The following is a 26,888-nucleotide window of genomic DNA, read 5'->3' as shown; positions in this document are numbered from 1 at the left end:
AGGGCACATCTTTCTGACCACTAAGAGCCAAGATTAATCAAGACAAGGGAGGGAGGAGGCAGTGGAAGGGAAGGGGCATCCAGTAGAAACATCCTGCCACTGAGAACTTCCCAGGCTGGTGGGAGGAGCCCCGCTTCCAGGGAAGACACTTTCCTCCTAGGTAAGGACAGGTCTGGTGCGGTTGGAGAGCCCCCACCCTAAACTCCTTCTTACCTGGGATGGAGAAATCTCGGTCTGACAGCTCTCAGCGCTCCAGCCCCTTTATAGCTCATTCCACGTGCCTGCTGCCTAAATTTGGAGTCATCTGCTGGGACCCTCCCTCCCACTTCCCTCCTGTCCTGGCTCCTCCTCCTTTGATCCCTTGGCTCTGGAGGTGACAGGAGGACAGCAGCCCTGAGGTTTGCCCATGAAAGGTCTGCTGCCCTCGCCCCTCTGGCTGCAGGGCCTTTTTTTAGTCCTTGGGCACATTCCTCCTCCCCAAAGGGCCGATGGGCAGATAGAGGAGAGACAGGACCGTCTCACACCACCTCCCCTACCCACATGGCCCTTACCTTAGTTATTTTTAATCTGAAGGCTGAGTTGAACACACTGGGTAAGGGTCACCTTCTCTTACAGGCCTAATATTTGTCCCCTGTCTCCAACACACAAGCTCCCATTGCAGCCTCCCCCCTTCCCTCCTTTACACCCTAGCTATCTGCACAGCTTCAGGCTGAGGGGTGCCTCCTACTCTCTCAGACCTGGAGTTCCACAGTGCTGGCTCCCCAGGGACCAAGTCATGATGTCCAGGGAGGGCATTCATTTTGCAGGTGCATGACTCAGTTTCCCTTTGATAGTAAGAGAATTCTACACCTCAGCTCCTCTCTTTACTGTGTACAGATACTGTCTATTGTCTCTGTTGCCCCTATCTCTAGACAGGTGTCCTCCAAAGACCTTGCTACTTTGGCTTAGGGACATATATAAAGTCTACATTCTACTTTCAATGTTCCCTGACATGCAGGCTATCATCCAATTTCTTTAAACCATGGGAGGGTCTTGCTGACTTACACACAAACCTGCAGTCTGGTAATTTCACATACAGAACTGAACAGCTGCACATCCATGCCCACTCTCAGTCAGACACACACATGCATTCACATGCACATGCACACACACACAGACTTTACACATTAACTCCAGATTTCCTTTCTTGCTTCTACACATACTAATGCATATATCATGCACAATTACGTTTGGACATCTAGGTTCTTACCCTCCCTCTGCAACCCTCCACTCCTGACGGGAGGTGGGAAGGGGGAAGGCCAGAGGTGTTAATCCTGGTGCTGATGGAGAAGGGGTGTAAGTGGGGGGTTGCTCTCTTCCGCCTCTCTAGGCTGCCAGAGGATGCAGGTGCTACTCGGGATGCCTAGCAGGCCCAGAGATTTACACCAGTTGGCCCCAGTCTCCAGATTCCATGGATAGGGCCTCTGCAGACTGACCCCTTCCCGAGTGCCCTTCTCTAACCCTCCTGAGGCCTTATACTCACGCATGCCCTCCTTTGTGGCACCATCAAGTACCCAAGGCCCAACGGCAACCCCTGTCCTCCAGGGCTGCTGTTTTTTCAGAGGTTGTAGGTGTTGGGTCTTTAGCGGGTCATGCATGTTATAACTAAGTAGACATTGTGTTCAGGAGACAAAGCCAGACTCCCCTGCTCTGACTTTCCCTACACCCTCACACCCAGGAACGCTCTCCCTGCTCCCAGCTCTCCCCCATCTACTGTCACCTCTCTCAATATAGCTCTAGAGTGTGGAGGTGGGTAGGACACACAGCGGTCAGTGCTTCTGAGTACAGCACTCTCGGTGATGTGGTGTCTCCCCAAGGTTGCCAGCCCCCTAGGATACTTCACTTCCCTTATGGTGGGTGGGTGCAGGAGCATACAGTTCTCTCCAGGGGTCTTAGATCTTGTACGCGGTACTCTTGAAGGGACCTGCTTCAACCTTGCGTTCCCATCTGCTGGCGCCTATGCCAAATGGTTGCTCTCCGAGGATGAAGGCCACCTGTCTGCAGCTGTGTCCCCGGAGGTCACTTGAGGCTCCTGTGTGCAAGCTGCAAGGTTAGCCCATGGCCTAATATGTCACTGCCTGGTTCTCAAGCTCTTGAGGGCATGATAAGGCACTGAGAACATTGGGTCAGCCTGGGTCAGGTCCAAGCGACAAAAACCAGGCTTTGTCCTCAGGGAACCTAGTATGCTACTCAGGCCAAACTTGGTATAGGTAGTGGGGGCTCATGGGGGATGGTGGGCACAGAGTTTCCATTGCCTCCTATGGAAGATACAAGGAAGGAGTTAAATCAGTTCTGGGCTCTGCCCTCTTGTGTGGCCTGGTTTGCCCTCTCCTTCATTTCCTCGGTCCCCTTGTCTCCCCCGCTCTCACATACTCTTCTCAGCCGCCTCCCAAACCAGCCCTGCAGTCTGATGAACATTCTAGAGTAAGTGGACTCAGATGGACGCTCTGGTCACAGGTGAGAGGCACCATCCCTTTGTTACCTGGATCCCCCGTCTCTGTCTGTTCCTGTGCTTACCTTCAGTTCCCTGTCTCTAAATCAGCCCTAGCCTCTGCTGTTCCGGCGCTCATATCGGAATCTCACAGAGCACTCAACCTGGCTTGTCCTTGTCTTATTCCTCTACTCTCTCCAGCTTCCCTTCTCCCTGACTTTCATGACTTCCATCTAAAGGTAGCCTGGGTTTTTCCCTTTACAGTATCACCTCCAGCGCTTCCAGAGTCTCAGTCCCATCTCTCTCCTCACCCATTCTGAGCATCATCCTTATTTGAGGCTCTACCGCTAGTCCTTGACCCTCTGTGTTGTGCACCGGCTAGCTGCCTTTGCCGCTCCTTTATCTCTTGCTCTTTTAGGCTCTGGTCCACACATCTCCTTCCACTGTGATCCTCTTTAGACTCTACGGATCTCTCCACTGCTGCTCAGGTCTGTTCCAGGAAGAGGAATGGGCTTAGGGGAGGGAGAGGGCATAAAGAGGAGACCTGGGGACCTGGGCTCTTCCTGTGGCCTCCTTATGCAGGAGCAGACTTGATTTAATGCACACTGATTTCACGCAAAAAGGACCTTGTATTCAGGGAGCATCGCACGACTGTCCATGAAGACATATCTGTGTAGAGTAACACAATGTAAGCTAGGAACTGCCAAGTGTGTCAAGCTTCAGGATCGAGAATGTGAAAATGGCCACATACAGTTCTCTGTGTCTGCTATTCCTGAGTTGCAATGAGCAGTACCCAGGGATGTAGAGTCGGACACAGAGGCATCTTAATTAATGGAGGAAGTCCACCCTAATGATCTGGCCATCTCTTCCTCTTCTATTTTCTTTGTTCAAGCTATGCATTGGTTTCCCATCTCTTCTGACTGCATCTGATTGGGCCGTTCCGTCTTCCTTTCTTATTTCATTCTCTGTTCTCCCTCACCTGCTGTTTTTGCTATTGGCAACCCCTCATCCTCACACAGGGCCCATGCTTTAGTTGCCTAACTCAGTCTGGCCCTGCACAGCGGGTCTGTGGGTGGGGTTGAGGGGAGATTTAGCCCAGAGCAGGACAAGGTTCAAAGAGATGTCTTCAAATCCCATCGTCCTTCAGACCCACATTCCTATACCTACCCTCAGCAGCCCAGCTGTGGCAGAATACCCAAGGAACTGGCTTTGCTTAGCTGGAGCTCACTTTTTTTTCCTACCTCCAGACCCTCCAGTGATTTAGTGTCCCCCCTAACAAAATCTGGTTCCCCTGTTGCCTGCTTTCTCTTGAGATGGTTTGCCACATATAGAGCCAAACTCCATCTTCCAGCTACTGCAGAGGTAAAAGACCCTGCAAATGGAAGTCATGGTGGGGAAATGAAGAAGAAATGAATGCCATAGACTGGGGGTTGGGTCCTGGGAAGATGGGGAAGAAGAAAGGTAGGCTAAGGTTGCTAACCTCCTGGCTAAGTGGAAGGGACAAGGGTCACTGTGGATAGCTGTGTTTGGAACGCCATGTGACTACATCTGTCGTCCTGTGTCCTCTCAGAGACCTGCCTGGGATGGGTTCTAAGGGGACGTTACCACATCTGCCAAGGGGGTCATACCTCTGCAGACTGAAAAGTCACTGGCCAGTTCCTACACTCCAGGCTTTCTCCCGTGGTCAGCTCTGCGTATTATCAGTGTAGGATACTGATTAGAACTGGCATGTAGGTGTGTGGTAGATGGGCTCAGAGCTCCAGGTGAGTTCAGAGGCTTCTCTAAATCCTGTTTCAACCGGACAGGCACTGGGCCTGGGGAAGTCGCAAAGGAAGTATCACTTCTTGCTATGTTTGGCTGGAGGAGGATCTATGAGCCAGCGCTGTACTGGGAAGGCTCAGAACTTCACAGAGTCCTGGGGAGTAGCCTTTGCCACTTCCCCTCCTTCTTTCAAGCCCCACCTCCCCACCCTAGAGCCCCAGGGACCGAGGTCAGTGAAGAAGAGTCTAGAGACAGGATTTTGGCTTGAAGGAAAATCGCTTTATTGTGTTTCTGCCTAAGGTGCTGTTTCAAAGGCTCCAGATCTCAGGGCTTCACAGGCATCCTCAGGGTTGGGTAGCACAAGATCTACTCCTCATTCAGGCCCTTTTGAAATAAAACAAAGTCAAAATTAGCTCTGGGGAGGCCAGCATTGTAGGGCCAGCACATGGAAACTGAAGTTGAGACTAGGGCACCTGGTAGGTGGAGACCCTTGTGTGACCTTGAGGGATCCCCTCTATAGGCAGGGATATGTTTCCAGGAGTCAGTGCTGAAGGAGAAAGTTCTGGAAATAAGGGTTCTTGAGTAGGCTGGATGGAAGATATCTCTGAGATTAGTGGAGCCCTTGGGATATTCTTTACATGTTTGAGTTTCAAAGATAGGAGACAGAATGAAATGGGAAATAGACAGGGTAGCTGGAGGGAACTGGATCTAATGGGTTTGCACAAAATGGGGCTGTATAGGGTTTCTGACTCCTCTTGATCTGGGGTTCGCAGAATCACTGCAAACAAGGTCACAGAGAACCTTAGATGTGACTGGGAACTCAATCATCCTTAGCCTTTGGGGCCTTGTGGTTCATCAAGGAACTTAATGAAACAGTGCTGCCTGAGGGGACAGAGAGGTTACGCCTGCTGTGGGAGGTGACAAGTGAGGTCCAGGGGAGGAACCCACCTTGGCGCCAATGTCACGGCTCTTGGCCCGCAGCTTGTTGACCTGGGACTCGGCGATGTCCGCCCTCTCCTCTGCCTCATCCAGCTCGTGCTGCACCTTGCGGAACTTGGACAGGTTGGTGTTGGCCTGTTCCTCCTAGGAGCAGATAAACGGGATGGGTAAGAAGGGTCTCTTAGCCTTCCAGTCTGGGGGACTGGCACCCTACATCCCTCCTCCTGGCTTCAACCCCAGCAGGATTACTTACCGCCTCCTCAGCCTGGCGCTTGTAGGCCTTCACCTTTAACTGCAGCTTGTCTACCAGGTCCTGCAGTCGCAGTAGGTTCTTCCTGTCTTCCTCTGTCTGGAGGGCAGAGGAGGGAAGAAGGTGAGAGTACACTGACCTAGGGGGCAGCACCCCACTCTGGCTTCTCTTGTCTTCTCCATTCTCACTGCTGCATTCTGACTCAATGCTTGCTCTCTGGTCTTCACAGAATATTTGAACTTGCTTATAATTTCTCATTCAAGAAGCATCTTTTTTGAGACATGGACTCTATGTAGCCAAGGCTAGCCTCAAACACATGATGCTCCTGCCTCAGCTTCCTGAGTATTGGGATCATAGGCTGGTACCACTACTCATTTGGAATGTGATTGTTTGAAATTGCTCTATAAAGAGAGAACCCAATAAGCCAATGGGATGGGTGCCTGAAACTGCGGTGACTTTGTACACTGTCCTAGGGAGCAGGATCCTGAAGGCCCCGGAATGCCACGGAGCATAAACCCGCTGGCTCTGGGCCCAGCATGGACTGGGAGTGACTCTGGGGCTGTGAGCATGATGGAATTTCCTGGGCTGCAGTGGGCTGACACGAACTTAATCTAGGCTAAGGACAAAGTGTGCTCAGAGGGTGTACATGCTAGACAGAAAGACAGACAAGCTCTAATGGAGCACTACGGAAAGCTGGGTTTATGCTGCCCTGGGTGCCTGAAACGTTTTGAGACTTATTTGATTGGCTGTGGTGTCTTTGGTAGCAGACCTGGCTATAAATTTTCTGCTGGAGAAGGGTATTGCTGCTTGAAGCCGTGCCTGTCTAAGGCATATCTCTGGTGGATGGGCTGAGGGTACATGTCAAGTGGAACACACAGGCTATGAAGCTCAGTCATGGTCTTCTGGGCCAGGGGATAAGAGTTGGCCATGACTGGGCAGGATATGAAACTCAGTCATGGTCTTCTGGGCCAGGGGACAAGATTTGGCCATGACTGGGCAGGCTATGAAACTCAGTCATGCTCTTCTGGGCCAGGGGACAAGAGTTGGCTATGACTGGGCAGAGTGGAAGGACATCCAGGGTATGCACGCCAACTCTGGCTAGGGAAAGGTAGCAACATCTCTCTGTTCCCCTTGGTTGTTGGTCACCGTGGCTCTAGGCTGTGTAGGAGCTGTGATTGTGGCACTGCCCAACCTGGTAGGTGAGCTCCTTGATGCGCCGCTCGCTCTTCCTCATGCCCTTCACCGACTCTGCATTGCGCTTCTGCTCAGCCTCCAGCTCATTCTCCAGCTCCCGGACCCGGGCCTCCAGCTTCTGCAGCTGCTTCTTGCCACCCTTGAGGGCGATCTGCTCTGCCTCGTCCAGCCGGTGCTGCAGGTCCTGATGGTCTGCTCCATGTTCTTCTTCATGCGCCCAGGTGGGCGCTGGTGTCCTGCTCCTTCTTCAGCTCCTCGCCATCATGGCGCCTGTGCACGGAGAGGAGGGCATGCGTCTGCTCAGGTCCTCATGGGCTCACCGCCCAGGCTAGGGAGATGCTGGTCTGGAGTGGGTAGGCAGGGTAGGGGACTCACATCTGTGATGGCCTTCTTGGCCTTCTCCTCTGCGTTCCTACACTCCTGCACCGCCTCCTCCACCTCTGTCTGGAGCTGGGAGAGGTCTGCGTCCATCTTCTTCTTCTGGTTGATGAGGCTGGTGTTCTGGGAAGAGAGTGGCAGAACAGGAAAGACGCTGGACGTCTCTGAGGAGCTCCTTCCCGTCTGTCATTGAGCTCAGGAATGTACAGGGTCCCTAACTCCCTCACCTGGGAGTGCAGCAGCTGCACCCGCTCGCTGGTCTCGATCAGCTCCTGCTCTGCCAGCTTCCGAGACCGCTCTGTCTGCTCCACCACGGCCCGCAGCTCCTCCAGCTCCGCCTGCAGCAGGTTGTTGCGCCGCTCTACGATGGCGATGTTCTCCTTCAGGTCGTCATTGGCGCGGACTGCGTCATCCAGCTGGATTTGAGTGTCCTGAGGACCAGAAAAATGAGTGTGAGCTTCAAAGCCGGCTGTGGCGCCTTCATGAGGTTGTCACACAGAATTGAATGTGGGTGAAAAGTCCGTTGTGGTGGCTCAGGGTTGGCCTGTCAGCCATCTCTACAAGGATGGCGTGACGAGAGAGAGCCAGTGTCCCTACTATCTAATTAGCCTTGATAGAAGCCAGCCCTTCCCTGGGTGAGGTGACCTTCTGTTTCCAGAAGTCTCCGAGTACCTTCAGCAAACTCTGGAGGCTCTTCACTTGTTTCTGGGCCTCAGCAGCCATGCGGTTGGCATGACTGAGCTGGATCTCCATCTCGTTGAGGTCGCCCTCCATCTTCTTCTTCACCCGCAGGGCCTCGTTGCGGCTGCGCGTCTCGGCATCCAGGGAGGTCTGCAGGGAGTCCACCACCCGCAGGTGGTTGCGCTTGGCCTGCTCCATCTCCTCGTCCTTCTCTGCCAGCTTCCTTTCGATCTCGGCCTTGATCTGGTTGAACTCCAGCTGGGCTCGGAGGATCTTGCCCTCCTCGTGCTCCAGGGAGGCCTGGGAAGGAAGCGGGAGGAAAGGTTTTGCAGGCTTAGAGTCGGAGACCAGGAGGGAAGCAAGGGTGAAAACCATGCTACAGAGAGCATTCGGGAATGGTATATAAATGGCTCAGTCAGGGGTGCAGAGGAAGGAAAGGAGAGAGTGTGCACAAGAAATTATGAAAGCAAGATGAAGGAAAGGGGATGCAGACTCCCAGGGGGGTGGAGGGAGCCAGCTTTGAAGACAAAGAGGAAAATGAGGTGTGTTGCCAAGGAAACAGAGGCAATCAAGCACACAGTGTAAAAAATCTCAGGCAGGCAGAGGTGGAAAGGGGAATGAGCTGAAAGAGGAGCCCCTCCAAAGTACAGTAAATAAGATGTTTGCACGAATGAACTTGGGTGACCTTGAGCTCATCGGACATTGACAAATGTTTGCTGGGTGCCTGCTATGTCCAGCACCACCCTAGACCCTGGCAATGGACCATTGAGGAGGGATTCCGGCAAAGGGAAGATGGGAACAGGGACCAAAGTCTAGATCCCAGTCCCTACTGAGCCCCGCGCCCTCTGGCAAGCCCACCTCAGCCTCTTCCAGGGCCGACTGCAGCTCCAGCTTCTCAGCCTCCAGTTGCTTTCGGATCTTCTCCAGCTCGTGGATGCTCTTCCCAGTTGAGCCCAGCTGTTCAGTCAGGTCTGAGATCTCCTCTGAGGATCAGAGAACCAGAAAGATCAATACGCCTTGTCCCGCCTCCCTTTCCCCGCGGCCCTTCCCTGCCCCTCAGCTCGCCCACCCTGGAGGTTCTTGTTCTCCCGCTTGAAGGTCTCCAGGTGCTCCAGAGACTCCTCATAGGCATTCTTGAGCTTGAAGAGCTCTGTGCTCAGGGAGCGCGCCTCCTTCTGGGAAGACTCCAGCTCTGACTGGGACTCCTCATACTTCTGCTTCCACTCAGCCAGGATCTGTGGGGACAGAGCACCCTGTGTCCAGAGCTGCCCCAGGCCCCTCTCCTGACTCAGCCCTGCTCCCCTGCCTCTAAGGAGCACGCTCTGGCCTTGAGCTGGCACTGCCCCCCCTGCTGGTGTGCACAGCATCCGCAGCCCCACCGTGGGCCCACCTTGTCAAAGTTCCTCTGCTTCTTGTCCAGGGCTGCGGCGGCCGCATTGGAGCGCTCCACGTCCACCATCAGGTCCTCGATCTCATTCTGCAGCCTGTGCTTGGTCTTCTCCAGCGAGGAGCACTTGGCGTTGACGGCCTCCACTGCCTCTTCGGCGTCCTGAAGCCTCTGAGCCAGCTTCTTCCTGCAGCAGGGGAAGTAGGGAGGGTGGCCGGGAAGAGAGGGATGGGGAGAATGGGGGAGGTAGGTTTGGACAAGAGGAAAACATGTGACTTTCAAAAGACTATCCTCGACCACCTAGAAGCACTCAGAAAAGCCTAAGGTCAGGCTTCAGAGGCTGGGCACTTAGCAGGCAAATCTCAGTAGCTGGGAATGGAGACATAAAGCACCTATGAGGGCCATGAGCCTGATCCTTCTTGGCTGGATCAGCCCCGTTCCCTATAGCACCGTACCCCAGGTGGGTGCACTCAGCCCTCAGACAAACCTTTTGTTCGTCTTATATTCGGATGAGAAACATAACGCGAGCAAAAAGCTTCCCTGAGAGGAGCAGGAGGTGGGGGTGCCTAAGAGTCCCCTATGTGTGGACTACTGAGCATCAGATCGGGTTGCAAAGGAGCCTCAGCCAGAGCTGGGTACCCAGGACTCACTTGGCTTCCTCCAGCTCCTCCGTCCTCTGTATGGCGTCCGTCTCATACTTGGTCCTCCACTGGGCCACCTCTGAGTTGGCCTTGGACAGGACGCGCTGCAGCTCTGCCTTGGCTTCTGTTTCCTCCTCATACTGTTCCCTCAGCAGGTCACAATCATGCCGGGCTGACTGCAGTGCGTGGGCCAGGGCATTCTTGGCCTAGGAAGAGGTGGGCATCGAGGAAGTGGATCAGCTTTTTCCTCTGCCATCCCTTTACCCCAGTCCCAGCATGCTCCCTTGGCCACTTCTACCTCCAGCTCTCCAGTGAACCTGGTGTGGTTTGCTGAGCAAGGAGGACCCTACACAATGAAGCAGTGCGGCACTGTTTACAACGCTCTTGTGCCCACTGCCCGAGGCTCCTTGCAGCAGATTTGCTCCCCCAGTGCAGTTACAGGTGCAAACAGAGACACCAGGAAGTTTTCCTTATATCACCACACTATAAGAGGTAGTTTTGGGGGTTTGTACATGTGTAGGGAGCCCTGAAGTCAGCCATGGGTATCATTTCACAGACACTGTCTACCATATTTTTTGAGACAAAGTCTGTCGTTGAGATTTAAGGATCACCACCTTGGCTGGGCTGGCTGCCAGTCAGTCAGTCCAAGAGATCTTCCTGTGTAGTGATAATTTTAGAATTTTGGCTTCTTAAAAGAACACAGAAATATTAGAATGTGTGTTTGTTTTAATCCCAGGTGTGGGGCTGTGGAGCTACTTCAGACTGTCCACAGCAGCTGACTGTGATTTGCCTCGTGCTCTGGCAGGGGTGTGATTCTGCCAGCTGCAGATACTTTCTTCAACTGTGTGATGTTTGGAGTTCTGGGGACTTTTTAGAGGGTATAGGGCTAGGGCCCTGAGAGTTGGGGAGCTGTTGTTTGTGGTTTCTTAAGTAGTCATGTGCAAAGAAGAAGAGGAGGAGGAGGAGGAAGAGGAAGAAGAGGAGGAGAGGAAGAGAGGAGGAAGAAGAGGAGGAGGAAGAGGAAGAGGAGGAAGAGGAGGAAGAGGAAGAGGAGGAGGAGGAAGAAGAGGAAGAGGAGGGGGAGGAGGAAGAGGAAGAGGAAGAAGAGGAGGGAGAAAGAGGAGGAGGAGGAAGAAGAGGAAGAGGGGGAGGAGGAAGAAGAGGAAGAGGAGGAGGAAGAGGAGGAGGAGGAAGAGGAGGAAGAAGAAGAAGAGGAGGAGGAGGAGGAGGAGAAGAAGAAGAAGAAATAATAATTAGAGATCCCGATGGTGAAAATCAAACTTGCCCCAATCAACTCAAACTCAACACCCTTAATCAGCAGGAAGTAGTTGCTCCCTTTCCAGCTTCTGACTTTATTCAGGGATCTCTTTCCTTTCCTTTCTATCCTTTTTTCTCTCTTATTCGGTGTTAGAGGGTTGGAAGGGTGGAAGAGAAGGGTAGGAGGAAAAAGAATCCACAAAGTAGTAAAGACAAGCTATACGCCTGTCTCTGCCATCTCAGTGCTGGGATCACAAGTGTTGGAAATTGAGCCCAAACACCATCATGCTCCTGTGGCAAGCACTTCACTGACTGAGCTATGTCCCTAGCCATGGCCCTGTGAGTTTTAAGAACTCATGGTCTCATCTCTTTACCGTAAACTCAGTACTGTGCTAGGGATAGGCTCCGGCTTTCTTTCTCCAGGCTTCAGGTTGCTCTCATAATTCTAGGACCCTTTTGTGTAGCCCCTCCACCCCGTATCTGCACCCAAGAAGGCCAAAACACATCTCAGACCAGTGGTTCTCAACCTTCCTAATGCTGTGACCTTTAATCCAGTTCTTCATATTGTGGTGACCCTCAATCATAAAATTATTTTCATTGCTACTTCATAGCTATAATTTACTGCTGTTCTAAATTCTTAATGTAAATGTCTGATATGCATTGTATCGAATATGCAACCCCAAAAAAGTTGCAACCCAGAGGTTGAGAACCACTACCTTGGACACTTCTCTGCCTCCTTACCCTCCCAACCCCATCCCTGAACAGCAGTAGGAGGGCAAAGGGTCTCTGCCAGCCTGAGGAACAGAATTTAAAAGATACCTTGTAAAGGCTGGATTATTACTTCTTTTTTACAGTTTGTAGAGAATTTGGACCAGACAAGCCTCACTCTTAGAGAAGAAAGAGATGCAGACAGAATCCAAGGCCTATTGGTGCATTCTCTGCTTGGGCCAGGCCCTGAGTTCAGGCCTTACCTTGACCTCCTCCTCCAGCTGCCTCTTGAGGTCCTCCAGCTGCTGGGTATACGTGAGCTTGCCTCGGGTCAGCTGAGAGATCAGAGCCTCCTTCTCATCCAGCTGTCTGGACAGCTCCCCTGGGGAGGCATCAAGGTACCTTCAGCCCCTCTCCACCCTCAACCCTGCCCCTAATCCTTAGGCTCCCTTCTCTGGAGAGGCTGTGGGCATGTGAGGAGCGAGTACGCCCAAGGCCAGGATGCTAAGGAGGTTGGGGCTCACGGAGCTCCAGCCCTGGACTCACCATTCTCTGTCTGCAGCTTGGCCCGCTGGCTGGTGAGGTCATTGACAGAACGCTGTGTCTCCTCAGCCTTGCTCCGGTGTTCATTCATCTGGTCTTCCAGGGTCCGGCACATCTTCTCCAGGTTGGCCTGAGAGAGGAAGGAGTTACAGAGTAGGTGCGGGAAGGAACTAAAATGGAGTAAGGATTGCAATGAAAGAGAAAACCATGGACGGTAAGGGAGCACCCAGATGAGCCGTCAAGGAAGAAAGAGGATCGACACCGGAAGCAGAGGGATCAGAGGAGGGAGCTGCTGAAAAGACCCACCTTGGCCTTGATGATCTGCTCCATGTTGGAGGTGACGTCATCCAGCTCTAGCTTGAACTCGCTCTTCTCTTTCTCCAGCTTCTGCTTCACCCGCTGCAGGTTGTCTATCTGCTCGCCCAGCTCAGAGACGCTGTCCGCGTGCTTCTTGCGCAGGGCCGCGGCTGTGGCCTCATGCTGCAGCGTGGCCTCCTCCAGGTCCCGCCGCATCTTCTGGAACTCGGCCTCGCGCTTCTTGTTCATCTCTATCTGCACAGATGTGGCCCCACCGGCTTCCTCCAGCCTCTCACTGATCTCCTCCAGCTCCCGGGACAGATCTGAGCGCAGCTTCTCCACCTTGGCCCGGGCTGTGCGCTCGGCCTCCAGCTCCTCCTCCAGCTCCTCGATGCGTGCCTAGTCAGGGACACAGAGGTTCAGACCTGCTTCCTGGACCCTCCATTGAGGCCCCGTTCTGGGGCTCTAAAAGACCCCTGGCCTATGAGAACAGCAAGTAAGTTTAATGTATTACTGGAAAAGTGTCTTGAACAGCCCAGTCGGCTTTCTTTTAGACTTGAGCACTGCACATTCTCTTTATTAGAAGGAAGCAGATCTCTTAGAGAAGGACAAAAACAAACACCTAATCTGTGCTCATGGGTTTTTGAGAGCAGTTTACTGGGGGAAAGTAGCAAACGTGTAACTCAGAAAACCACATCTGTTTGAGAAAATAGCTGAAGACCTAATTCAATGCCTGCTACGGAGGAAAGAACCATAAAGACTGAAGGGACCTTTAAAGTCACCAGGTGACAGAGTGGGCATGGAGAGGTCAGCAGTGGAGTTCCGTGATCTCTTGACTAGACAGACTGAGACAAGAAACCAGGAGTTCTGCCGTCCTAGACACCCCCCTCCCCGCCCCCAAGGTCTCTTCCTGGGTCTTCCTTGGATCATATAAGCCCCAATTGGGGGGCTCCCCGTAGGAAGCCTTGTTCATTGTATCTCCTTTCACAGGTACACAGTTCTGTCATGCACCAGTATCATACCCTGGAGGGGGATCCAGGGAAGCTGAGAGCCAGCCCAGGACACCACACTCAACTAGAGCCCCTGGCCTTACCTGAAGCTCTTTGAGCTTCTTCTGCAGCTGGCTGCCCAGGGCCTGCTCATCCTCAATCCTGGCGTTGAGTGCATTTAACTCAAAGTCCTTCCTGTAAGGAAGAGAGAGCGACGGGTAGCAGGCCAGGAAGGCACTTGGAGTAGCCACCAGAAAGAAGGTCAGAGATTATAAAACCAATGGAGTACAGGCAAAAAAAATACTTTAGAGAGTGATTTAGGATGTCTGAAGGAAGGGTAACACCTGCTGTCTGTCAGGTTCAAGTCCAGTAAAAATACAATGAAAAACCCTGTATCAGGGCAGCATAGTGGGGCTCTGTGGGGCTTTCTCCTCTTTTTTTACAAAAAAATGGGGGTGGTGGTTATTTATGTATTTAATATATGTGGGTACACTGTTGCTGTGTTCAGACACACCAGAGGAGGGCACCAGATCTCATTACAGATGGTTGTGAGCCACCATGTGGTTGCTGGGAATTGAACTCGGGACCTCTGGAAGAGCAGCCAGTGCTCTTAACCACTGAGCCAACTCTCCAGCCTAGGCTTCCCCTTCTTATTCCAAGTATTCTCCTCTGTGAAGTAATGAGACTATTGCAAAGGCCTTTTTCTTTTTTTCTTTTTTTCTTTCTCTTTGGTGCTGTGGTCTTTAACTTGTCACTGTTAGCTTAGGTGACTCAGTCACCTCTTTTTTTTTTTTTTTTTTTAATTGGTGTGTATTCACTGTGCATGGCGCTGGGCTTCATAAAGATGGTGTCTCACACCTAGATCACGTGCCTGGAGCATGCTCACTTCCCTTCCACTCCCTAACCTTCTTGAGCCTTAGCTCTCTCTGTGATAAAATAGGATGGCAGACACCATCTTTGTAAGTACTCTGAGAGGCTGCTGAGGAGGGCAGGTGAGAGAACTGTGCTTCCAGAAGAAGCAAGATCGGTTCTCAGCACTCACACCGTGCAGCTCGCAACTGCCTGATAGGCCCGCTCTAGGGGCGTCTGGTGCCCTCTTCTGACTTCTGTGAGCGATGCACTCACATGTGAGCGCACTAAAACACACACACACACACACACACACACACACACATGCACAAACACAATTAAAAATAAAATATAAGAAAAGGAAGGTGGAAAAACCATTAGGACCATATGTGATCTATGTGATCCATTCATTCATTCAACAAACTCTGTGCCTACGGAAGTGTAAAGACTCCTATGCAAATACAAGTTGAAGTGCTATAAGATTCTCAAATATCAAAATACATTTTTGCAGCTCACTCTTCAAGTCTGTGTGTGCACCTTTGGGAAGGATTTGCAATAAAGATTGGAACTAGAATCTACCTAGAAAAAGAAATGACCCAACCCCTACATTTTTTTGAACAGCAGAGCGATTCCTTTGAAATTATGGGCAGCCTCTCCTCCTATCTGACCAAGTGCTCACAAAGGAAGCAAGCTTTTATTTTCGCCTCTCCCTGGGGTCTAGCAGGGACAAGGTGCTTGAGAGATCCAAGTGAGACTCCTTGCTAGGGAGGACCTTGGGATCTGATGTGCGGGTTAGGGAGGCTCTGCCCTCAGTTTGAGCATCCATTGCCTCTTAGGATGGCCCCTTGCCTGGGTCAGCCTATACTGTGGTGGGTGAGCTGAGCTGGGCTGGATAAATGGCCCCGGCAGTATGGAACACGGTACTTTTTGAGTCGCTCATCCAACTGCTGCTTGTCGTTCTCCAGGTCCATGATGCTCTCCTGGGTCAGCTTCAGGTCACCCTCCAGCTTCCGCTTTGCTCGCTCCAAGTCCATGCGCACCTTCTTCTCCTGCTCCAGGGAACCCTCCAGCTGGCAGAGAGAAGAGCCAGCTATGAACCACAAGGTAGGACATGCTAGCCTGAGTTTTGTTCGTCTCTATTTTGGAAATCCTTAGAGAATCCAGGACTTTGGACACTTCCCTAGAAAGGACCGATGTTTCCAGGGAACCATGAGAATGTCTAGACTGAAAGGTTTGCTCAGTGGATTATTTTGTGAATGAATGAATGTGGGAGAAGATTCCAAGGCCATAATCATTCATTCAGCATCCTGTAAGTACCTATGGGTTCCAGGCTCTGTGCAGGGTACTGGAGAAAAAACTGAGTAAACTCAAGTGCCCATCTGGGGGGAGCTCTTAGTCCTGCGACTGAGACAGATACTGAGTTATTAGAGCAGAATGGTAAGGCAGTCAACGGACATATACACATTTGAGGGAACAATTGTCATTCAGGACCAGACTCTGCAAAGATCCTCCTCAAAGAGTCTAACATTTTACCAAAGAGAAACAATGTTCTTCTGAGATAATCCTCTAAACCCTATAGTCAAAGATAGAACTATGCGCGTTTAAAATTTTAACTTTAATAAAAAGCCAGCTCAGGCCGGGCATTGTGGCGCATGCCTTAAATCCCAGCACTCAGGAGGCAGAGGCAGGAGGATCTCTGTGAGTTTGAGGCCAGTGTCATCTACAGAAAGAGTTCCAGGACAGTCAGGGCTACACAGAAAAACTCTGTCTAGAAAACACACAAAACAAAACAAAACAAAACAAAACAAAACAAAACAGCTACCCCTGTTCTTGAGCATAACAGTGAGATTGCATACATTTCTTTGAAGTCGATAACCCTCATGCTTCCTATCCCCCTGTTTTATTCTGGGAGGATGTCAATAGACTGAAGACTTTCCAGTACCCCAACCCCCATACCCAAACACACCTGTTCACACATACCTCTCGACACAGAGAGACATGCTACATCTAAGCCCATTATACCCATCTGCTTACATCATCCACTTGCTGCTCCAGCTTGACCTTGGCCTTGGTCAGTGTGTTGACCTTGTCCTCCTCAGCCTGAAGGTCATCTAGGGCTTGCTGATGGGCCTCTTGTAGAGCCTTCTTCTCCTTGGTCAGCTTGACAATGATCTCGTCCAGCCCAGCCATCTCCTCTGTCAGGTTTTTCACCTGCCGAACACAAATCCCACATTCCCTTTAAGTCAAAGGACACCATCCTGGGGACCCCCTAGAGGAACCTCCATGCTACCATATGGAACATGCTGTGCTTTGGAACCTGAGGGAGCCGGCCTCACCTTGTTCTCCGTTGCATGCTTTTCCTTCTCCACCTTGGCCAGCGTCAGCTCCAGGTCATCAATATCTCTCTTGAGCTCTGAGCACTCGTCCTCCAGCTTGCGCTTCTTGGCAGTGAGCTCGGCGTTCATCTCCTCCTCGTCCTCCAGCCTCTCGGTCATCTCCTTCACCTTGGCCTCCAGCTGGATCTTGTTCTTGATCAGCTGGTCGCAGCGCTCCTCGGCATCTGCCAGGTTGTCTTGTTCCTGGGGGCGAGGGACAGGAAGGGAGGCTGGTCAGAGAGGACGGGCCCTTGTCCTCACAAGTGGAGGAGAGAGGTACAATGGCCTGATGGGAGAGGGACCCTGGCTTATTCTCAGCTGAGAAGAACCCAGGAGGCTAAGGAGGCAGGTTTGGGATGGTCTGGCTTGGGAGCAGTAGGGAGAGGAGCAGAGGAGCGAACTCAAAGTCTTCACGTGGCCTTTTTCTCTAGTCTCCTCGATTTAAGGAAATGCATTTGCTGATGTTACACTCTGTGAATTTTAACCTATGAGATGAGGTGGCTCCTGTTTAAAATGAAGAAATTTAGGCTCGAAGATGAGTTATAGTTCCCCTAGGAGGATTTATCTCTCTCTCGCTGTCTCTCTGTCTTTCTCTGTCTCTCTGTCTCTCTCTGTGTCTCTGTGTCTCTGTCTCTCTCTGTGTCTCTGTGTCTCTGTCTCTCTCTGTCTCTCTGTCTCTCTCTGCCTTTCTCTGTCTCTCTCTGTCTCTGTGTCTCTGTCTTTCTCTGTCTCTCTGTGTCTCTGTCTCTCTCTGTGTCTCTGTGTCTCTGTGTCTCTGTGTCTCTGTGTCTCTGTCTGTCTCTCTCTTTCTGTCTCTCTCTGTGTCTCTCTGTCTTTCTCTGTCTCTCTGTCTCTGTCTTTCTGTGTCTCTCTCTGTTTCTCTCTGTGTCTCTGTCTCTCTCTGTCTCTCTCTCTGTCTCTGTATCCTGCCGTGTGTGTGTGTGTGTGTGTGTGTGTGTGTGTGTGTGTGTGTGTGTACATGTATATTTTTGAGACAGGATCTCTTACAGTCCAAGTTGGCCTTGCTGCATTCACTCTATAACCAAAGCTAACCTTGAACTCCTGATTCTCCTGCCTCTACCTCCCAATTCCTGGGATAACAGGGGTGTGCCACCATATATGCCTAAGCCTGTGTATTTAAAAGGGGATTCTTTTTTTTATCTTTTCTCCTTCTGAAGAGATCTTTGAACGTGTGCTACCAGATTCTCCAGTCTGTGAGTGACAGGGTTGTACACCCTTACATAGAGAGAGGTGTGTGATTGTGGGGAGCATGACCGAAGCACAGGGGAGGAGCTAACAATGGCTATGTGGCCTCACCGCCTGCACTTGGAGCTGCAGGTCATTCTTCTCCTGCAGCAGGGACACCATCTTCTCCTCCAGCTCCTTGCGGCGAGCCTCAGACTTCTCTAGTGCATCTTTGACTCGCCCGAACTCCTCCTTCATGTTGGCCATCTCCTTCTCTGTCTCCGCGCTCTTCAGCAGCGGCTTGATCTTGAAGTAGAGCTTCATCCACGGCCAATTCTTGACCCCCATGAAGGCACGAATGTTCCACTGGATAATCAGCAGGGAGTCTCTGCAGGCACGAGGCAAAGAGTGGGATGGAGCTTCCCCTGTTCCTTCCCATCTGAGGGCCTTCTTCCTAGATAAATCCACTCTTCCTTCCTTTACCTCACCCTCTCTGAGGTCCTCAAAAGCTAAGGACCAGCTTGTGTTCCTAAGATTCCCCCCCCCCATGACTCCTTCCTGCTGGGCTCACTGAAGTCTTTCTCTGGACACTGTCACTGAATGAGCCTGAACCTCAGGAGGGCTGGCGATCCCCTTTAAGGACCTCTCACCTGCGCTCCAGCAGCTTCTTGAACTCCATTCTGGAAAGCACACCTCGGGACTGGGCCTGGATTCTGGTGATGATGCGGCTCAGCCTCTCATCTCGCATCTCCTCCAGCAGCCCCAGCAGCCCCGCCTTGAAGAACACCTGAGGGCAAGTGGGTAGAATCCGACTCAGGGCAGAGCCTCAACCAAGGGTGACCAAGGTAGAGGAGGGTGGGGGGAGGTCCAATAAGCTCCCCGGGACCTATCACCTGTGCGGTCCAGGTCTGACTGTGGGTGTGGAAAAGGAGAGGGGCGGAGCCTGTGCGAGTCTGCCTCCTGGTCTCAGCTCTTATCACTCACCATGGCTACCTGCTCTACAGCCATTGGGTAGAGCTCTAGACTCACCTTGGTGTGACCAAACTTGTACTGGTTGTGGTCAATGTCCAGGGAGCCCAGCAGCTTCTCAGCCCCTTTCCGGCTATCAATGAATTGCCCCTCAGGGATGGCTGCTGGGTTCAGAATTCGATACCTGGGGAGGGAAGTTCTCAGAGTCATTTGCATTCTGCATGGGTCTGCTCTGCCTATAGCATTCCAGGGCCACCATAGACCCCCACTCCCACAAAGGCAGCCCATCCCTGGCTCCTGGAGCCCTGGGGCCCTCCTTACCTCTGCCGGAAGTCCCCATAAAGAATGCGGTTGGGGAAGCCCTTCCTACAGATGCGGATACCCTCCAGCACTCCGTTGCATCGCAGCTGGTGCATGACCAGGGGGTTGTCCATCACCCCTGGGGCAGTAGGGAAGAGAGAGATGATTGGGGAGAGTGTTGGACTAATAGCAATCCTCTCAGTTCTCATTCAGGCTCTGAAACATATCTGCTTACTTCAGCAAGTCAGTCAGACAATGCCAATTCTCCATCTGTCTCATTTCCTCCTTAGCCCCACTCCTAATAGCAATCAAAATAATCTCATCTATTATTTTACATAATTTATACTTATTATCATGAGTGGTTTCAGGACAGATGTATCTCTTATTCTATGTGAATGGGCTAAGAGATTGAATGCCGTGCAGGTCACAGAGCTAACTGAAATCTAAGCCAGGCTCTGAACTTGTCTTTCTTGATACTTTGTTTCCAATGTTTAAAAACAGATAGACATTCCTTAGATGTCTCACTGAGGGCTAGAAGTCACTCAGGAGGTGATATCCAGAGAAGTGCCTTACATATTACTCTGAGGCACATTGCTAACATAGGGTAACGCTGGGAGGGGTGGTCTGGGCGTAGAATGTGACTCGGAAATCACCATGACTTGGAGATTACTCAAGGTCCTGTCTCTGAGACAGTGGGTGTTCAGGGTGGGATAGCGCAAGTTCGTGGGCTCACCTGGAGACTTCGTCTCATTGGGGATGATGCAGCGTACAAAGTGAGGGTGTGTGGAGCGCAGGTTTGTCATAAGTTTGTTCAGATTTTCCTGTGGCAGAAAAAGAGGACAAAATAAAGAGCATGGAAGCAGGAAATGAAGATGAGGGAAAGAAAGGAGAGAATACGGGAAGTGAGGAGACGAAAGGATGCTGGAGAAGGTGCAGGCGAAGGGAGAGGTTGATGAAGGTGAGAAGTGAAGAGGGGTGAGATGAGGTCAGGAGAGGAAGAAAGACAGGAGCATGCAAAGGGCTAGGGTTGAACCCAGAAGAACTGGTATTGGGAGGAGCTGGGGCTGAGGCACCAGAATGAATGGGAAGCCACGGTAGGCTGGAGCTGGGCACACGCTCACCCTGTGCAGTGCGGACACGGTCTGAAAGGATGAGCCTTTCTTTGCTTTGCCTTTGCCCTTGTCTACAGCTGTGGGAAAGGAAGCCAAGGAAAGGGCAATTAGTGGGCATGTAAAGAGGCAGGGACCTATAGCCTCTCCTCACATTTTGTCTTTCTTGGCCACCAGACCAGGGTTTTCAGTATGGCGGCTTCAGTGAATCCACCCAGGTCTATCTCGCTGAGTCTATTCCGTACAACTCCGGGCGTACCGTGAAAGGGAAGTGGTGAAATTTGCAGGCGATGTGCCTCAGAACTGTGGCGTAAACCTTAGAGTGCTAATGCCCGGGATACTCACGTGCATCAGCTCCAGCATAGTTGGCAAACAGATTACTTAGGAGCTTGAGGGAGGACTTCTGGTACAGCCCCACCACCGTCTCGTTGAGAGGGTCCTTGTTCTTCTGTAGCCAGCCCAGGATATTGTAGTCCACGGTGCCAGCATAGTGGATGAGAGAGAAGTGGGCTTCCTGCTTCCCCTTGATATTACGAGGCTTCTGGAAGTTGTTAGACTTGCCCAGGTGGTTGTCATACAACTTGGCCTTGAAGGTCATGTCCGTGGCCTTGGGGAACATGCACTCCTCCTCCAGGATGGACATGATGCCCATGGGCTAAGAGTGTAGGGAGAGAACCATTGAGTAAGCTTCACTTGGTAAGATACTCTTCTGTAGGTCAGTATTTACTCAGACATGCCTATAGGGTGCGAAGAGACCAGGCTTGGCTCAAGGTAGCAGCTGTCTACTGTTTGACACCTGTCAAGCTTTCCTCAAGTGGGGATTTTTGTTGATGTCAGAGGGGCTTTTGGTGGCTGCTTCTGATGTCTCTATCATACCCCACCACCCAGATCCCTGATATGCTGAGTTTAAAAATAGGTACACTAGTCAAGTGGTGGTGGCATGTGCCTTTAATCCCAATACTCAGGAGGCAGAGGCAGGCGGACCTCTGAGTTCAAGGCCATCCTGGACTAGACAGTCAGTTCCAGGACAGCCAGGGCTACACAGAGAAACCTTGTCTTGAAAAACGGAAATCCAAAAACAAAACAAAAAAATACTCTTATAACCCCCCATACTGCTGTCACATTTCCTGGTCCTTGATGCGTGTAACCCAGAACCAGTGGTGGGAAGACCAGCTTCCTAGATGCCCATCTTTCATGCATCCAGTCTTAAGACCTTGAGAGCAGAACTGTCAGGACTCTTGCCGTGGATATTCGGAACAACACAGAACTCTGGGAAATAGAGTCCCCCTTCTGATACGTAGACTGAACTCCTCAGCAGGGAGATGAGCCATCACTTTCTCTGGAATTCTGAAGTGTGTTCGTGCAAGGTGTAGGAGGAAAGCTCAGGTGGTGGAGACAGGGCTCACCTTCTCGATGAGGTCGATGCAGGCCTGCAGGTCCATGCCAAAGTCGATAAACGTCCACTCGATGCCTTCCTTCTTGTACTCCTCCTGCTCCAGCACGAACATGTGGTGGTTGAAGAACTGCTGCAGCTTCTCATTGGTGAAGTTGATGCACAGCTGCTCAAAGCTGTTGAACTGCAGGGGTGAGGTAGCCAGTCAGGCAGGCAGGCTGACTGAGGGTCTGAGTGGCCAGCATGGTGGGTCAGCCTAGGACTGTGCCACACCCCTGTCCGAGCCCTGCACAGGCATGGCTGGTCTCCCAGGTCATGGCAGGGAAGGGAGGGCTTCTCCTGAGGGCAGGGACAGTGATTGGCTCTATCCAGACCCCCGAACCCCCGTGCCTGGCCCATGGCTGGCCCTCCACACGTGACTGAAGCTCTGAGTGGGTGGGTGAGGAACAAGTGGTGTCCCAGGCCAGGGACCCAGACTCACATCAAAGATCTCAAAGCCGGCGATGTCCAGGACACCTATGAAGTACTGGCGTGGCTGCTTGGTCTCCAGGGTTGCGTTGATGCGTGTCACCATCCAGTTGAACATCTTCTCGTACACTGACTTGGCCAGTGCTCCGATGGCATATGCCACCTACAGGGGAGAAAGCCAGATGAGGCGTGCTCTTGGGAAGGATGAATTTGAAAGCTCACATTCTACCATGGTGTGGTCTCTCCACCATTCATTCATCTTCCAAAGACAACCCACCTGCTGGACATTCTGCCCCTTGGTGACATACTCGTTGCCCACTTTGACTCGAGGGTGGCACAGCCCCTTGAGCAGGTCAGCCGAGTTCAGTCCCATGAGGTAGGCTGACTTGTCAGCCTCTGGAAGGAAAGGGTAGGTAGTGACGTTAGTACAGGGATACACGTTCTACGTGGCCCTTGGTGACTCCATGGGGTTCCTTGCTTCTCACCTTCCGTGCCGTCTGGCTCTGCCTGCTCCTCCCTCTGCTTCTGTTTGAACTTCATGTTTCCAAAGTGCATGATGGCGCCTGTCAGCTTGTAAATGGAGTTCTTCTCTTCTGGAGTGAAGCCCAGCACATCAAAGGCGCTCTGTAAGCAGCCCCCATATCAGTGAATCCCGGAAAAGAAAGTGTGACCAGTTAATGAGACCCTCATACGCTGGTAGAGAGAACTTGAATTTGTCTTCCTCCTCCCTGTAAAGTATGAGATTCCCACAAGCAGAGAGGGACTCCGAAACAAAGACAGACAATAAGAAGATTGGGGCCCTGCCTCGTGACCATCCACTGTCGGTGGTCATGGCTGTTCTCCGTAGCTGCTGTGCGCTCCCCACCAATGTTCCCAGCCCTTCCCTGCCTCAATTTTCATATCCGTGCGTATCTCTCCTCTACCCAACAGCTCACTTCGGGCCACCAGGATCTGCAGGGCTCTCCTTCCTGTTTCTCGAGTGGTGTTGATATTGTTGTCTGCCTTTCCTGTCTCTCTGCCCATGGTTCTCTGCACACCGTGGTTTGACAACACCAAACAGTAGCTACTCTCCTGCTTCATAGCATGTGTCTTAGCGTTGTACCCTGTTCACAGGGTGCGTTCTAGCTCTCTAGGAGGGTTGTACAACACCTCGTGGCTGAGTGCTCACAAACTTACATCGGTGGCCATGAGCTCTTCAGAGTCATCTATTGAGGCCACAGTCGTCTCTCCCTGGGAGATGAACGCATAATCGTAGGGGTTGTTGGTGATCAGCAGCATGTCTAAGAATGGAAAGAATGTGGTTCGGATGTGCACAAGCCCTGGCTATCCTGGGGGCTGCTGGCTATAGCAGACAGACCAAGGGAGAGGCTCAGATAGAGCTAGACTTGACCCCCAAGATTGAATCTAGCAGTATCATAAGGCCCAAGGCACACTGCCAGAACCCAGCCTTAAGCAGAGAGGACCAGGTTGCCATGGAAATATCTGGTCTCGGTCTGACTCACCTAGAAGCTCAGGCTTTTTATTAGACAGGATTTGGTAGAAAATGTGATAATCTCTTTCTGCTTTCAGCTGGAAAATAACCCTGGATTTTTCCAGAAGGTCTGTGAACCAAGCAGATAGAAGGAGAGGAATGAGAGGTTAGAATGCAGGTACAAAGAAGTAAAGGGGAAGGGGTGGGAACCACAGCGAGCAAAGAACAGAGGGAAAGACCAGTGCATGGCTGCAGGGGTAATACATGAAGAGTGGAGGCAGAGACCCAGAAAGAAAGAAAGCATCTTAGAGAGAAACCCCCTCCCCCCAAAGAATCATGCACTGATAGCGGACGGAGGAAAAGCCAGAGAAAGCCTCAGCTGATGTAGAGACAGAAGGAAGATATGCATACTGCGGGAAGAGATTGAGACGAGGCCGTACAACCAGGATGGGCTCGGCCCAAATAAGCCCCGGCAAATTCGTGGAACTTACAGGTCTCTATGTCCGCAGATGCCAACTTTCCTGTTGCCCCAAAATGGATTCGAATGAATTTCCCCTGAAGCGATGGATGGAAGGAAGAGAGTAGCAATGAGCCTGGGAAAGGCTCCCATTGGAGGCCATCCCTCAACCAGCCCAAGTCCCGAGTTCAAGGTGGGGTATCACTCACAAAGCGGGAGGAGTTGTCATTCCGAACTGTCTTGGCGTTGCCAAAGGCCTCCAGAGCGGGGTTGGCTTGGATGATTTGATCTTCCAAGGTGCCCTGAAAGAGGTCAAGAAGGATGGGGGTGAAGGCTGCCTACTCTTTTTCTGTAATGCAGGCCCTTAGGTGACAGCAGGCCTACCTTGCCTGGGGTCTGGTCCTTCTTGCTGCGGTCCCCAATGGCAGCAATAACAGCAAAATATTGGATGACCCTCTTGGTGTTGACAGTCTTACCAGCTCCGGATTCTCCGCTGTTGTGACAAGCAAAGGCTTATTAGGCAGTAAAGACACTGGTTAAGACCAAGGAGTGAGGAGGGAGCACATCTTCTAGTGGAGAGAAGGTGCTGATCAGGAAGTCGTTAGAGATCGGCACATAGGACCAGGTTAGCAAGCAGGAAGACGATGATGCCACAGAAGACGAGGGGTCAATCAGAGGAGAGGGTTGTTTGGGAAGAGTAAGTGGGGAGGAGAGAAAAGGCTTCTGAAAGGAAAGATAAGGGAAATGATGAGGGGGGGGACACCTGGGCTTCTCCAAATGAGCTTAGGCATGAATGAAGAGTTAGAGGACAATGGTCGAGGAAGCAAGAAGGGAAAACAAGAGAAAGGTGGAAAGGGAGAGAGGCACAAAGAAAGGAGTTGGAGCAAAGATCAGAGAAGGAAGAGATGGGCATGGTGGAGAGGAAGGGGCCATAGGTTCATGCAAAGGAGTCTGCCCCCACAACCCCCCGGGAGGTCTGGGATCAGGGATTCTAGAGCTATGCTCACGTGATGAGGATGGACTGGTTCTCCCGATCTGGAAGAGAGAAGAGGAGAGGCAATGGGTTGAGGGATGAGAGTCCAGGTGAGAATTCAGGTTGAGGAGACCCAGGTCGGAGCACCAGGCTTACCTGTCAGCATGTACTGATAGGCGTTGTCAGAGATGGAGAAGATGTGGGGTGGAGCCTCGCTCCTCTTCTTGCCCCGGTAGGCAGCTACCACTTCTGCATTGTACACTGGCAGCCATTTATAGGGGTTGACGGTGACACAGAAGAGGCCTGAATAGGTCTGGGGGGTTAAGGAAGAAGCAGTAAGGGGTGGTTGTCAGAATTCGAGAAAGACCCCAGGAGACGAAGGAAGCAAAACTCGGAGTCGTTCCGGTTATAACTGAGCCAAAGGGATGGGAGCTGGTGTAGATGCCCTGCTTCCTGGTAGGGGGCTTGGCTTCACGACACTGCTACTGCCCATGAAGCTCTAGGTTCTGGCGGATGGACTGCTGTACTCACGTAGATCATCCAGGAAGCGTAGCGCTCCTTGAGATTGTAGAGCACAGCCGGCTCGTGCAGGAAGGTCAGCATGGCCATGTCCTCGATCTTGTCGAACTTGGGAGGGTTCTGCTGCATCACCTGGTCCTCCTTAACAGTCACCGTCTGTAAACAGCCCATGCAGGCCCTCATGTCAACTCGTGTCTGCCCTGTTTTCTCAGCATGAAGGCAGTAAGGCAAGGTATGGAGTAGAGGAGATGGTGTATATAGCTGAGACGGGACTGGGATTAGATGTTGGGAGTAAGGAGTCTTTTGGGAGAATTTGGACCCCCATCCTACCCAAAGGACCGAAAGCTTGGGGGCCTCAGGTGTGCAAGCATGTCCCCTCTCTGGGCACCCCGGGTGTGGGGCTCTCTTACGTAGCCTTCCACACCAGTACCCACACCTACCTTGCCATTCTCTGTCTCAGCGGTGACTTTGCCACCCTCTCGAGACACGATCTTGGCCTTGACAAACTCTTCTTTGTCATCAGGCACAAAAACATCTTTCTTGAGGTCAAAGGGCCTGGTCTGCGCCTCCAGCCGCTCCTTCTCAGACTTTCGCAGGAAGGGGGCTGCGGCCCCAAATGCAGCCATCTCTGCATCCGCCATGACTGAGCCTGGGGGGAGGAGCAGCTGTTACCTGTACGCCGCCTTCCCCCACCTTGGGGCAGCTCCCAAATCTGGTACCGTGCTGAGCACTCAGGAGCTAACTCTGCCTCAAGCTTACCCCTAAACCAGAGAGCAGCCTGGCAACTGCCAGGCAGAGGGGACAGCTTTATTTTTATTCAATTGGGGCACTCTTTGGGTGTATCTTGACTTTCTTGGAGGGACAGGACTCTGCACCAATCTCCTCCTGTCAACAGACCCTGACCGTCACTGGCCGTGAGTACAGAGCTTCTGAAAACCAGGCCATTGTCTCTAAGCAGGCAGGAATGAGCGTTCCAGGCTTTGGGCTTTGGGTTTGGGGCTGCTATGTTCAGTTTTCCCAGATCTCCCAACATTTAGACTTCAGCTTTTCTCACCTTGGATTCCCAAATGTGTCTAGGGATAAAGAGGTAGGCCCAGGCCTGTGGAAGAACCAGAGAGAGGGGAGAGACTGTGTCAGGGCAGGCTGTGGCCCAGGCTGGCTCTGTTCCTCAGCACATGGAAGAGTGACTCCAGCGCTGGTCAGCCTTTCTGGTCACTGCCATCCTTGCTTTTCAAGGTCTATTTCCTTTCTCCCAAAGACTAACAACTTTCAGTGTCTCCGACCACAGTCCTCCTCCCTTAGGGGCTGTTCTATCCTTCCTCGCT

The 26,888-nt window shown here is 52.0% G+C and overlaps 1 protein-coding gene across 1 annotated transcript; it reads right to left on the bottom strand.

The window, feature by feature from the left end:
• Positions 1-4,488: 4,488 nt before the first annotated feature.
• LOC116914011 (myosin-7-like) lies at positions 4,489-26,204 on the bottom strand. Its single transcript, XM_032918284.1, is given in 40 exon segments — positions 4,489-4,615; positions 5,180-5,314; positions 5,424-5,519; positions 6,613-6,800; positions 6,803-6,832; positions 6,835-6,875; positions 6,979-7,115; positions 7,220-7,423; positions 7,665-7,973; positions 8,532-8,656; positions 8,743-8,908; positions 9,064-9,247; positions 9,711-9,907; positions 11,930-12,048; positions 12,213-12,339; positions 12,516-12,905; positions 13,600-13,690; positions 15,269-15,414; positions 16,379-16,555; positions 16,681-16,923; positions 18,037-18,292; positions 18,555-18,691; positions 18,934-19,057; positions 19,195-19,312; positions 19,907-19,994; positions 20,295-20,362; positions 20,628-20,937; positions 21,689-21,859; positions 22,157-22,306; positions 22,421-22,539; positions 22,629-22,767; positions 23,320-23,423; positions 23,646-23,744; positions 24,106-24,169; positions 24,281-24,373; positions 24,456-24,564; positions 25,079-25,106; positions 25,201-25,357; positions 25,576-25,719; positions 26,004-26,204. Coding segments are annotated over 40 exon segments (5,802 nt in total). The 3' UTR covers positions 4,489-4,597.
• Between the last annotated feature and the right edge of the window lie 684 nt (positions 26,205-26,888).

Source organism: Rattus rattus, chromosome 12 (assembly GCF_011064425.1).
Source record: "Rattus rattus isolate New Zealand chromosome 12, Rrattus_CSIRO_v1, whole genome shotgun sequence".
NCBI classification, from domain to species: Eukaryota; Metazoa; Chordata; class Mammalia; order Rodentia; family Muridae; genus Rattus; species Rattus rattus.
This window is presented reverse-complemented; position numbering and strand designations above follow the sequence as displayed.